The sequence below is a fragment of the Penicillium daleae genome (assembly GCF_028827525.1).
Source record: "Penicillium daleae strain IBT 16125 chromosome Unknown utg000001l_segment0_segment0, whole genome shotgun sequence".
Taxonomy (NCBI): Eukaryota; Fungi; Ascomycota; class Eurotiomycetes; order Eurotiales; family Aspergillaceae; genus Penicillium; species Penicillium daleae.
Genome location: NW_026623149.1, coordinates 2115592 through 2127680, shown reverse-complemented (window position 1 = coordinate 2127680; position 12089 = coordinate 2115592). Strand labels below are relative to the sequence as shown.

The 12089-nt window shown below is 51.0% G+C and overlaps 5 protein-coding genes across 5 annotated transcripts; 2 read left to right on the top strand and 3 right to left on the bottom strand.

The window, feature by feature from the left end:
- Window positions 1-549: 549 nt before the first annotated feature.
- On the bottom strand, window positions 550-1970 carry N7458_000653 (NADH kinase POS5; the record flags this gene model as incomplete). Its single annotated transcript, XM_056904047.1, has 3 exons — window positions 550-1612; window positions 1673-1784; window positions 1844-1970. 3 exons carry the CDS (start codon window positions 1968-1970, stop codon window positions 550-552), a joined length of 1302 nt encoding a protein of 433 aa, XP_056771814.1.
- Window positions 1971-3540: 1570 nt separating this feature from the next.
- Window positions 3541-5774, top strand: N7458_000652 (uncharacterized protein; the record flags this gene model as incomplete). The annotated part of the gene is made up of 2 exons (XM_056904046.1): window positions 3541-5241; window positions 5280-5774. 2 exons carry the CDS (start codon window positions 3541-3543, stop codon window positions 5772-5774), a joined length of 2196 nt encoding a protein of 731 aa, XP_056771813.1.
- Window positions 5775-6720: 946 nt separating this feature from the next.
- N7458_000651 (uncharacterized protein) lies at window positions 6721-7197 on the top strand (the record flags this gene model as incomplete). The annotated part of the gene is made up of 3 exons (XM_056904045.1): window positions 6721-6758; window positions 6818-7002; window positions 7070-7197. The coding sequence occupies 3 exons, from the start codon at window positions 6721-6723 to the stop codon at window positions 7195-7197; spliced, it is 351 nt and encodes a 116-aa protein (XP_056771812.1).
- A 397-nt stretch (window positions 7198-7594) lies between these two features.
- N7458_000650 (HpcH/HpaI aldolase/citrate lyase family protein) lies at window positions 7595-8740 on the bottom strand (the record flags this gene model as incomplete). The annotated part of the gene is made up of 3 exons (XM_056904044.1): window positions 7595-8296; window positions 8370-8590; window positions 8701-8740. The coding sequence occupies 3 exons, from the start codon at window positions 8738-8740 to the stop codon at window positions 7595-7597; spliced, it is 963 nt and encodes a 320-aa protein (XP_056771811.1).
- Window positions 8741-9594: 854 nt separating this feature from the next.
- Window positions 9595-11960, bottom strand: N7458_000649 (putative salicylate hydroxylase; the record flags this gene model as incomplete). Its single annotated transcript, XM_056904043.1, has 5 exons — window positions 9595-10538; window positions 10603-11434; window positions 11491-11565; window positions 11629-11754; window positions 11835-11960. 5 exons carry the CDS (start codon window positions 11958-11960, stop codon window positions 9595-9597), a joined length of 2103 nt encoding a protein of 700 aa, XP_056771810.1.
- Between the last annotated feature and the right edge of the window lie 129 nt (window positions 11961-12089).

Below are 12089 nucleotides of genomic sequence, written 5' to 3'. Positions count from 1 at the left end.
ATAGACTTCCAGTGCCTTTTTGACCAAAACGAGGTGCCGACTTTGAGGAGACAGAAAAAAGTATTTCAAGTATTTTCAAGAGATATACTCCCCAAAAATTTTCGCAACCCGTCCACGCTACATCGTAAGTGGGGAATCGAAAGCAAATTTGAGTATTCGGCGTTTGATTCTCATGGCTCGGGTCTTGCATCCAAAATCTCGAGTGCTGAACCTGTAAAAGAGCTGTGGGGCCCGGCGTTTGGTGGGAGATGCCAACTTCGGCATTTGTTGGTTGAAGATGCCGGCTGCCGAACCATAACTGGAAGCGGCAAGAGATTTCTTGTCTTTCGTATGGAAAATTCCCACCGGAGATGACTATCTGCATGTAACCTGTAGTTATTGCATTTAATGACGGTGATTGGCAATAACTGGCGATTGAAAGTAAAAAGAAAAGATCACAGAAAATCTAGTGATGGCCCTCATCGGGATGGTGATAATCCATCGCGGGAAGAAAAGCCATTCAAGAAATGCGATTGGGTATCTCAAATATACACAAACAGATCTACCGACTCACTCACCGAAGGGGTAGTTAAACTTGAGCAGGCCATTCAAACCACCTACCCAACCTTCGTGAGCTTCACCACCCATGCGTCTCCGCATGACACTTGGCACTCCACCCTGCCATTCATTCTCGCCATGCCTCATCTCCTCGTTCCACACGCGAGCCTCCATACCAACGGCCATGCCTTGGCCGAGGTTGACACCGTCCAGGCTGACTTCTAGTTCTCGACCACGGTTCTTCTCACTGAGTCGCATGGTGATCGGTGTGCTGAAAGGGAGAACGAGAGGTCGGAAGCTGAGACTTCTCGCGCAGATCGGAGTTAGGAGCACGGAGGGGACTAGGGGATGCACGATACTCCCGCCGCTGCTGAGGCTGTATGCTGTACTCCCTGTCGGGGTCGAGATGATAATTCCATCCACCACGGCCTCGGTCAAATATCGGCCACCCACGAAGATGTCCACGATCGCCAGATGAGGTTCTTTACCGCGATGGATGAGCAGCTCGTTCATCACGTACACACCCTGGCCATGGTCTGTCTTGCCCCGGACTGGAGTGGTTTCTTGGCCGTCAGCCGTGAAAAGACCGACTTTCAAACGGTTACGCATGAGGATCGGAGCCCCACGAGTTGCACCCATTGACTGCCCGCGTATAGATGACCACCCTGTAGGACCCAACGATGACTCGGGAGTCTCCAACCCAGTAGCTTTGTCCGATACCGGTGGATGAGTCTCGAGAACAGGCGTACGATCTCCGGCGCCAGCGCCAGACATGTAAACTTCTCGAAAGGCTCGCTTGAACTCGGAGAACTTCCACTCGCTCAAGAAACCCAGGGTGCCCATGCTAAAGGACAGAACTGGGGGGACATTTGGGCAGGTAGCGAACAGGGACGATGCATGCAAGATCGTACCATCCCCACCCAAAGTGACTGCCAGATCCACCTTGTCGTGGAATGCCGTTGGTTTATCCTCCAAGCAGGCTGTGTAGACTGGGTAGGAGAGTGACTCGTGGACTTCGGCGGCAGTCTTGGATTCGAGGATGACGGCGATGGAGGGGTATGTCGTTGTGATATGACTGCAATAAGAGGTGGCCGTTAAAGATGCACATTTTCATAAAAAGGGAAAGATCACGTACTTGACAAATTCAATCAGCGAGTCCGTAACTGCTGGAGCGCAGTCTTTCCGCACCAGCAGGACATTCCGCGGTGGTGCCGGCCATTGTAGAGTCAGAAGCTCGCCTCGGTTTTCTGATCCACAGATTAGAACTTAGTTAAGGTATATATTTCTCCACACCGAAGATACAAACCTCGGTATTTTGGAATTAGGCGCTGCGGTAAAGCACTGACGTCGCGAATTTCCCGACGCGGTGCGGAGGACGAGAAGCAGCGCCGCAGGAACTGCCCCGGAATCCGGTGAGAGGAGGCGCACTGCATGGTTGATATGGTGAATTCAGGTCATGGACGAAAGAATCCTATTTCTTCGGCCACATATTCAGTAGATCAGGGGGCCCCAAGAAACACAAAACTACTATCGCCGTGAAAAGTAAGAACGATTCATGAAAATGCGCCGCATCCTCCGATCGCGCGGTGACGCATCTCCGGCAGAATACTGACCGCCCAGGCAAGCTCTCATCGGCTGACGGGCCGATTCTCCAATGAAACTCAATTGTAAACTTCTCAATTCCTGGACTTGTGTAGGATTTGCTATCAAAGAAAGGGCTGTGTTGCTCATGAGAGCCGCAGTCCTTGGACGGCGAATGCTGTACCTCACAATGACAGGCTCGCAATCCAATTTTCCAGGGACACTCATGTTTGTCCTCCGCAGATCGGCCCGGATGATGTGGGTCGTACCTGAAGTTGAGCCACGACTAGTACTTTAAGGTTTCTTTGGAACTGAACCTTTAAGATCCAGATTCGAATCAAGTATGGCCTCAAACTATATGAATGCTCCATTTAGCAGATTCTCCAGAATTTTCGAACTTATCCATACTTCTCATCGGTTCGCCCCGAGGCAACAGCTGTGCTCGCCTTTTCCATACAGCCGCCTGGTCCGAAATGTGATCTTTACCGACGACAGCAAACAACGTATATCGACAGCAGTTGTCATATTAATAATCTACATGTCAATGATGTCAGTAGTAGGATGGACACAACTTCTTTAAGCACGGCCAGTCCTCATGATGGAGTCGAAGGAAAATTCAACAGAGTAGAGGCGGAGAGGAAGATGCCAATGGGAAGAGAACATTGATCTGTAGACAGTGTAATTGGCAAATTGAATAGAATGGTAACTGGTAAGAAGAAGAACCCACTGATATCCCCTAATAGCTATCCATCCCTGATGGAGACCGGGCTCGACGTAGTCCTACTCTGACTTTTTTATAGATCAGCATAGCATCCAAGTATCCATAAATCGTACCTACCTAGGCCAGACGTCTATATGATATCGAAAAAAAAATTCATGGACAAAAAGCACCGTTATTCACATCAATAAACTCTGACCTGGTTCTGTTAATCACCTCTAAATATTCCGGGGGTGCTCTTGAGAACTCGCTGTATGGACGGAATCTTCCCAGGCTGTCATGCGAATGCTGCTAGTGAGGGCATTTGATAGTCCCTTCTCCACTGGAATCTGTCTTCTCACTTCAATATCACCATCACTTGATGGGCCTGAGGCAACGTTAGAGAGAAGGTCTTGCTCACTGAGACGAGGCATCTCGACTTGCCCACTTCTCCGGCTCGTCTGTAGATCTCCTTTCCCCTCTCCTTCCTTTCCCTCCTCCTTTTCCTTTTCCTTCTTTTCGTGCTTCTTCTTTCTCTTCTCCTCCTCCTCCTCCCTTCTTCATCCTCCCCAACTCTACTCTGCCTTCATTCTCCAGCCCCTTTCGACTTCTTGTCTATCATTCCACCTCTCCATCCTGCTAAGCTTCGCCCCAGTATCTCCTTCTTGGCCACTGTGTCAAATTTCCTGCCCGTCAGCCGTTTTCAAATCTCACTTTCTCTGAACATGTCATCTCGGCACAATTCTTCTCGCAGCCCACAGGTGGCATGGGACACATACCACCGACAGGTATTGTGCTGCCTTTACAGGTTCTTTGATTGCAGTCACGATCAGCTCTCGGTCATCTTCTCAACCATTTTCCGGAGCCACCTGGTGCATTGTGGGTTTGGAAGTTCCGATGTCCCATACAGCACCTTGAATGCCCAGTGGTCCTGGCTCAGGGCACAGCGACGTCCTGTCTGGCACCATGTCCATGTCGCCACTGAGTTTCGTACGGACGGAGAATGGAAAGAGATTATCCATCGCATTCGCCTCACGGCGTTTGACTTGGCGATTCTCCTCCGTGAGAAGCGCATCGACACAATTGTCATCCCCGATGGCGATTTTGATGTCAATCGAAACCCGTGCGAGTATCTCACCTCCGTCTTGCTGACAAGCCCTGCTCGGCCGCAAACATCTGACAATGCTGATACCTCTGTGGATGCATATGTTGATTCTCCGATGGCCTCAGTCGATACCTCTTCCCCTCGTACTCCACCATCTACAACGACATACCTTCCCGAGACACCTATCACTGATATCACCCAGCCTGATCTCGAAAGCTACATGCAATATCCGGTGTTTCGGGACGACACACCTTCTAGGCCTACCACTCAACCACCGGTATTGACCCGTTCCCCTTATGCGGCATCGCTCTCAGTCCATAACTCGACTGATGACCTCGAGCCTTTAGTCACTGCTCATGGAAAGATCTGCTTCTGGTGCGAACGAGAAGGCCTCCACTCGAGCGGCGATACATCCAAGGAGGCCATGATCGGCGTTGATGAAAACCTAGACATTCACACCCAGTCATCGAATGATCTATCGTCGCTAGAACATCCGGTACTTGACATTGGACATATGCCTTCTCCCGATGCCCAAAGTCTTGTCTTGCCTCAGCCCGACAACCATATCGGCTTACCAGGGCTATGTGGTGTAGGTGATGTCCCACCACCTCCCCCACTTCTCTATCGTTGGTTCAACGACAACTCACAAGGCACCAATACGGGGACTCTCCTTGTCGCGGGATGGTTTACTACCACCTATCCCGACGTCATTTCCCCAGCGGAATTATCAGAAAGAGAGTTTCTTCATGTCTTCGCAGCTCACGTAACCAGAATACGCGTTCCGACGCCTTTCATTTCGGCTTTTGCGCGACCATTGACCCCAGTTCACCGAGCCCTTAGAAATAGGGAGAGTGCAAAAATCTCGATTATTGATCCGCGCAAGCTGCTGACTCCTGTGTTCAATGCACGGCCGTTGGCACAAATCACCGGCACGACTGTTGCTCGGTGGAAGGGGTACGGTGAATTTGTGATCTGGGGATGTGTACCCAGCGAAGCAATTGTCTGCACCTTTGACATTGCCACTCTGGAAGATGTTACCTCGTGGCATGCTAGAATACGGGATTTCCTTCAACTTTCTCTGATAGAGACGCAAGAGACATGTCATCGCGGTGTGCGACGAGACTTGCGAACCAACTTGAACGACATCAGCTACGATGGAAGTCAAGATATGCTTATGCGACTGGCTCATCTGCTCGGGGTGCCAGAGGAGTATGAGGAGGCCTTTGCCACGGACATACATCAAGCGTGGACACTGGATCTTGGCGAGACCTGGCGAGACCCGGAGATTCTACATGATTCTGCAAGCTCGCCAGTACCCGCGGTGTCACTTGAGCTTTACCCCCTTCCCAATCGACCGAGAGACTCGCGCGGCACCAATCTGAGTCGTCAATTTCCTATATGCCGCCTAAGAGTGACGGTGGATCCTGCTCCGAAGAAACCTCAGAGGAGGAGGATGATATGTCCCAATCTCCAGAAGCTCCCTGCCCGCGACGAGACACGCCTAGCCCTGAGTATTCAGTGGCTAATGATACAGATGACTCGATCGAAGAGTTCCATCGTGCTGGTCGTCGCTCTGGGCCCGCAGAAGTCGAGATGGCAGAGGTCGCCATACCGACGCCACCAAGCACGAGTCGGTACTTTGGTCGCGCAGCCAATGCCTATCCCCGGGTACAGCCAATCAACTTTGGTGCATTAAACCTGTCAACCGCATTGAACGATGAAGAATTTCTCTCTGAAAATGAGTGGCCTTGCGACATTGAGACCATTGCGGGTAAAGAAACACCGACAAAGTCTCGGTATTTCAAAAGAACCAGCAATGATGGGGGCAATGAGAAGTCGACCGGGCATCGCTAGACTCTTCGGAAGCGGAATTCTATTATGCTAAGCACTCATGAGGTGGTGGAGTTGCGAGCAAACAATTGTCAATGTTTTCGACGATCAAACCCTTCCTTGGTTTTGCTTTCCATGTAGGTGAAAGAATCATGCAAAGTGAAATGCAAGTTTGACAGTTATTATGAGTGTAATATGTGTCTTTCACTACTGTTCATGTTGTAGACAATCTGCAAGGACTTGATAACAAGAATTTCCGGCTAATATTGTGAAGTACTTTACGGGTGACATTGATCTTTGGTATCCTGCGACTATCGGAAACCAATTCCCAAGGCCAGTCTCAGGAGCACTCCAATACCAGACAGTCTCGATTAACAGCAGTATCGTAAGCTATTTAGGAGCCATAGGCCATAGGACTGAAGAATAAAAAAAGATTGTTTGACGGTGTTCTCACACAAGTATCTTGGTTGCTCTGCTATGTTGTCTTTTAAAAACAAGAAGTTCCAAGTCATATTCTTGGGTGCTTTCTAATTTCCTATCCATTTACCTCTGAGCTACAATGCTACGCTCCGCATATGGTGGAAAGCATTGATGAATTGGGTACACCGTATCCCTGCCCGTTGAACACGTCAAGAAATTTAGAAGATGACCATTTGTGTTTTTCTAGCTATCTTTATGTTATGTCCTTTTACTGGCTTCTCGAACTCTGGTCAGTGGTATTTTGCAAGTCTGGATGCCTATACAGGGAGTTTTATACATTGAATGCTTGCCAAATGAGGAAAGCCTTATCACAAATCCCCGGCCCGCAGTGTTTGTTCAGTTTGCAGCCGACGATCATCACCAACTTTCCCCGACACCTCCCCTCAACTCGGGGATAGCATCAACTTTCTACGAAAACACAACCAAGTTGCGATCAGAATTCAAGTCGCCCTGAGAACCCAATCCGACTTTCCCCTAAGAATCATCCATCATGTCTCGCGCCGGAATGTGGGCCAAAGCCATCGGAGGGTAAGTGCTACGATACTGCCCTGCCAGAGTCAACCCAGCTAATATCTCGACTTCTCCAGCGGTATTCTCTTCTGCGTCGGTGGTCCAGCTCTCGTCCAATACATCCGCCCCTCAGATGAAGAGCTCGTCAAGCGTTATAATCCAGACCTGCAGAAGCGCAGCGCAGAGCAGGGCGACCGCAAGGCGCAAGAGTTTGATGACTATGTCATGAAATTGAAAGAGTGGTCTAAGTCGGATAAATCTAGTATGTTGGAAGCAGACCGCTAGATACAAGTGTGAATGTGTGGCTAATTCGGCGCTTTGTGTTTTAGTTTGGTTCGCCGCACAGGAAGAGCAGGATCGGAAGCACGCGCAGCTCGAGGCGCAGCGGGCTCAGGCTAAGGAGGAGTCGAGGATACAACGGGAGGAGATGCGGAAGGAGATGCTGGGTGAGAAATGAGCAATTAAAAGTTTCCACAATGCTCTCCGCCATATTCCGAAACTTTTTACGCCTCCTTCCTGGCCTGTCCTCGACATTGCTCGGTTGTCTTGATCGCCATTTTGGCGATCTTCCATCGCCCCCTCCGAATCAACCTGACCTCTTGAGCTTCATTTCTGTTGAAGAAAATTACTCTGGCGCCTTGAAGCAGCGCTGTATGACTATAAAAGCGTGTACGATATCCCTGTCGGTGGAAATCTCTCGCAGAGCGAAATATTGATCTACGAGGCCATTTGTATTATTTATTGACCAGCACCTCTCTTTTGAATATGATATCAAAATTACCACTCTTCAAGAAAACATGACATTTCCATTTGGAGTCCAGCATATACATATTCCTTATGTCCCTATGCCGGATTTACTCAGGCTCCTGGTGCTGCCATTTCTCCCGCAAAGCCTTGACATCCACACCACAGGCCTCGGCCTTTTTAACAATAGCTCGAGCTTTGTGAGCAACAGGTACATCGATCATCTTACCGTCCAACGTCCACGCACCTCGTCCCGCGGCAGCAGCCTTGTCATCCGCGATGACAACGCGCATCGCCCAGGTCGTCTCTGCCGGGTCAGGCCCGAAGATCTCATTCGCCACCTTCACCTGCGAGGGGTGAATGCATTGTTTCCCATTAAATCCCAGTCGGCGTCCGTTGTGGCATTCCTCCTGCAACACCGCTGGTGGAGATCCATCTGCCTTGTCGGACTTGTACGCCGTGCAGACTAGATCAATCGTAGACGGGAGATTCGCTGCCCGCGCAGCGGTTGCAATTGCCGAGCGCGCGAACAGGAACTCCGTCAATGACGGTGTGCGCGTGATACTGAGGTCCAGCGCGAAGTCTTCGGCAGCGAAAATCAATCCTTGGAGGAGGGGTGAGGCGGCACAGATCTCGGAGAGATTTGTCAGGGATTTGGCGGACTCGACGAGGGCGAGGAGTGAGATTGGTGGTCTCTTTTCGGGGGATGGCAGCTGAGACAAAGTATGGCTAATGACATCCGTGACGAAGGTCAGGTCCGAGGCTGAATTGACCTTGGGAATGACAATAGTAGTCAGGTTTGGTGATTGTAGCTAGATTGGTTGGTTGGTAGGGTCAGTTTCTCGTGTCTCTTCTATGTGGGATTGTATGCATCAAGCGACTCACCACCTCCGTCAGATCCCCCAGCGCCAGTCCACTGTCCACCGAGTTAATGCGCACCGCGCGCTCGCGAATGTTCTCCGGCGTGGGCTGATCAATCGCTCTCCGCACCAGCGACCGAGCCTCCGCCTTCATGTGCGGCGTGACGCTGTCTTCGAGATCATAGGTGAGACAATCCGCAGTCAGCGAGCGGGACTTGTCGAGGAATCGCTGTGAAGAGCCGGGAACTATTCATGGCCAACATGGTTGTTTGTTAGTATTCGCTGAGCAGCCGAGGAGCTCCGCATGGAAAATGCGGGGAAGACGCGGTACGCGGGTGGAAGTGCATTCTGCTTACCGTATAGCAGAGACCGGCGGAGGGTGTTGCGAGCTGCCATGGTGCTATATCCTGGGATGTACTCTCCAGGCAACTGTTCACAAATTGGACGGTGGGCGTGGTTGGGAGGGTGGCCGAAGGACACTTGAGTGGTGAGGACGTGAGGAGAAGCTCCGTTACCGAGACGTGGGCTGGCGGGCTCTGCTTTTACCCGCACGAATGGAAGTATGCCAAAACCAAGACCACCTCGGAATGGAGGTAATATGTATCAACGAGGTATTTCAGAAATAAGATAGGTTACAGTCTGTATATCTTTCTCTTTGTCGTGATCAATGGTTTTACTCTCATCTTATTTTCGTTCGGGTACTCATCTCCTGGAAGTCGCCTTTATGCAACGGGCCGCAAGTCCCCATACTCGGCGCGGGTCTCTCCACGCCGAACTCAACCCGTTCCAAGAGCCCAGCTATGACAATCAACAAAGGTTATAATGTCGGTAATACTCGCCGAACCAGGAGTGAGTTAGGCATCTATGACAGACAATCATTTGTTAAAACAATTAGATGTTTCCAGGGCTAGTGCAAGTTCCTGCCATGCCTCTCAGATATACAATTGTACACCAAGGAGCCGGCGCGAGTACATCAAGCCCACTCAACCCAGTATACCTTGCCTCTCTTACCTGCCCAACGCGCTAGACTGCAATTTCCCAGGTGATTGATAAATCCTCGTCAAAGATTTCAAATTCCAACTTCAATCTTGGAGTAACACCTGGCAAAAGGTAGCACGTAGTTAAGTCACAAACAAGTGGAATCTATTCAAAAGCGTAAAAGACACCTCTTGTTGGGGGAAATATTATCAAAGAAAAGGAAATCATTCATTCAAACACTATTCTATCAAGTTTCCCTTCATTCAACGGTATCACTCCATTCTTTGAGCACTGGACACATCGGGCACACCCCGACCCTCAGTAATCTTAGCATCGATAATCTCGTCGATAGGAATCTCACTCAAACGAGACACGACGTGGTTCAAAGTCGGCAAAGCATCCCATCCTAGAGCATTAATCTCAATCTTCGCATTCTTCGTCCGGCGAAGGCGCGTCACCTTGGACGGAACAACCTTGGACTCCTGCGCATGTGGAACGAAGACGGGATACTCTGCCTCAGCTTCACCCTTCGCAGCCCGACCAACCTTGGGAATGTATCGGTACACGAGAATACCATCATCATCTTCACCACCGATAGTACCCTTATCCGCCGCCGGATCTTCGTCCTCTAGATCCTCCAGTTCAAAGTGTCCCCACACAGCACCCTGCCAACTCGTCTGGTACCGGTACGACTGATTGCGCTCATGAATGTCAATCGCAGAGTAGAGTTTCGGCATACCGAGTTCCTCGCGACCAGAAACGATCGGGTCAGCTAGACTCTCGAAGAGGATGGGCATGTATGTGCCCTTGAGTACCTCGCCGTTCTCCTTCTTATATTGCACGCCGTGGATGTAGAGTCCAATATGGCGGTATCCACCACCGCCCAGCCAGTCCATTCCGTTCAAAGTGGTCTGGGAGAAACTGGCGCGGGCGACGCTGCCAGGGGAAATGAAGCTGTACCGGTCCGAGGGGAAGAGGTTCTGCAGCAGGGTACGGCTGGTCTTGAATTTGATCGAAGCTGTCTGGAAGGTGGACTCGAGGGATTTCAGGGCACGGTCATTGCCCATGAAATCTTGGCGAGGGCCTGGCATGGGCCCGAAAACGATGGGTTGGCGCCAGTACATGTGAGGGTTCTGGGACCACTGGTGCTGACGGAGGACTTGGGCGGAGTGGTCGAACTCGTCGTGGCCGTAGATATACACGACCATACCAAATGCTATATGAATAGTTAGCACATTATTTCGCCTTGTAGTGACTCTCGGTGTTGGTAAGCGGCGTACCCTTCTCAGGAGCCAAGAGCTGCGCAGACTCGCGAGTCATCTCTTGGATTTTTGTAGCGCGTCCGTGGCGGGCCTTCTGGTAGACCTTCAGTCTCTCTGGAACCTCCTCGGGTGAAATGCCTCGCGGCAACATGACCGACAACGAGACACCATCTTCAATAGCCATGGCACCACCAGAAGCACGGTATGGTAGGAAAGGATGAACGGCGTCACCCAGTACTGCCAGACGATCATTCACCCACGTTGGCAGAGTAGGCATATCGAGCAACGGCCACAACTTCAGCGTCTGGGGGTCAGCCTTCGCGAGCAACTTTAGCACCTGCGGATTAAAATCCTTGAAAACTTCGAGCAGAGTCTCCTTTCCAATCTGTTGGTTATAGGAATCACCAGCTGCGTCGATAGTCGTCATCGAGTCGGGGTGAATGCAGACAAAGTTCAGCAGCTCATTGTTCGCGCAGGGGTAGATGACCACGCGACGGTCGGAAGAGTCCCACATGTCAACTGCACCAAAGTCCTGGGCAATGCTGTTCGTCTCGGGGTCATCCAGGGCCTGTTGACGGGTGATGAGGAAGCGGAACGCATTCTTGCCCGAGCTGGCGGGCTTGATGTCTTGCGTGAGCTTGGTACGAGTGAGGGAGTGCACGCCATCGGCACCGATCAGGACGTCACTCTTGATGACATCGCCATTCTCCAGAGTCACGGTCGCATTGTGCGGGTCGACGTCGACGACCTTGCTGGCAGTGTGTAGGACTGCAGGCTCTCCCTTGCCCGGTGCTTGAGCAGCTGTCTTGAGTCCTTCGTGGAAGTGGGCTCGGTGCACGAGCAGCCAGTTCTAAGGATCTAAGTCAACTAACATGCACAGTTCGAAGGCTTATCAGCAATACTAACGTGTCGCCACATGCCTCCATGCTGTTTTACTTCAGTGATATGGACGGGCTCTCCCGCTGGGGTATACTCTCGCAACTGGAGACCTCATGTTAGTCCAGGCACCTCCACACTTGAATACCACGTTGGAGTCGAAATTACCAATTCACACTCGACAGCGCCAAACTTGGTCGCATCGATTCCAAGTCTTTGCAAAACTCCATTGGCATTTGGAGACAAATGAATGGCAGCACCAATTTCGTTTGCGAATCGGGATCGCTCAAACAGCTGCGTAATGGTCGGTCAGCATACACAATGCTGATCTATATCTGACTGTACTCAAGCCTTGAGGCAGTCATGAAACTCACCTCCACACGATGACCCTGTTGGCGCAAAGCAATAGCTGCAGTCAATCCACCGATACCCGCACCGACGATCAAGACCCGGAGGCCTGCAGTGGCGGCGGCATCACCGTTGAGTTCTTTAATCGCCATGTTGCGTGCACTTTGGGGGTATAGCAACTGAATCCGAAAATCAACGTCCCGCAGCCTCCGCGCGTCCGGGGATAAATATTTATGGCCATCATCTTCGCCGTGGCCTCCATGAGCCCCTCTCCTATTGCG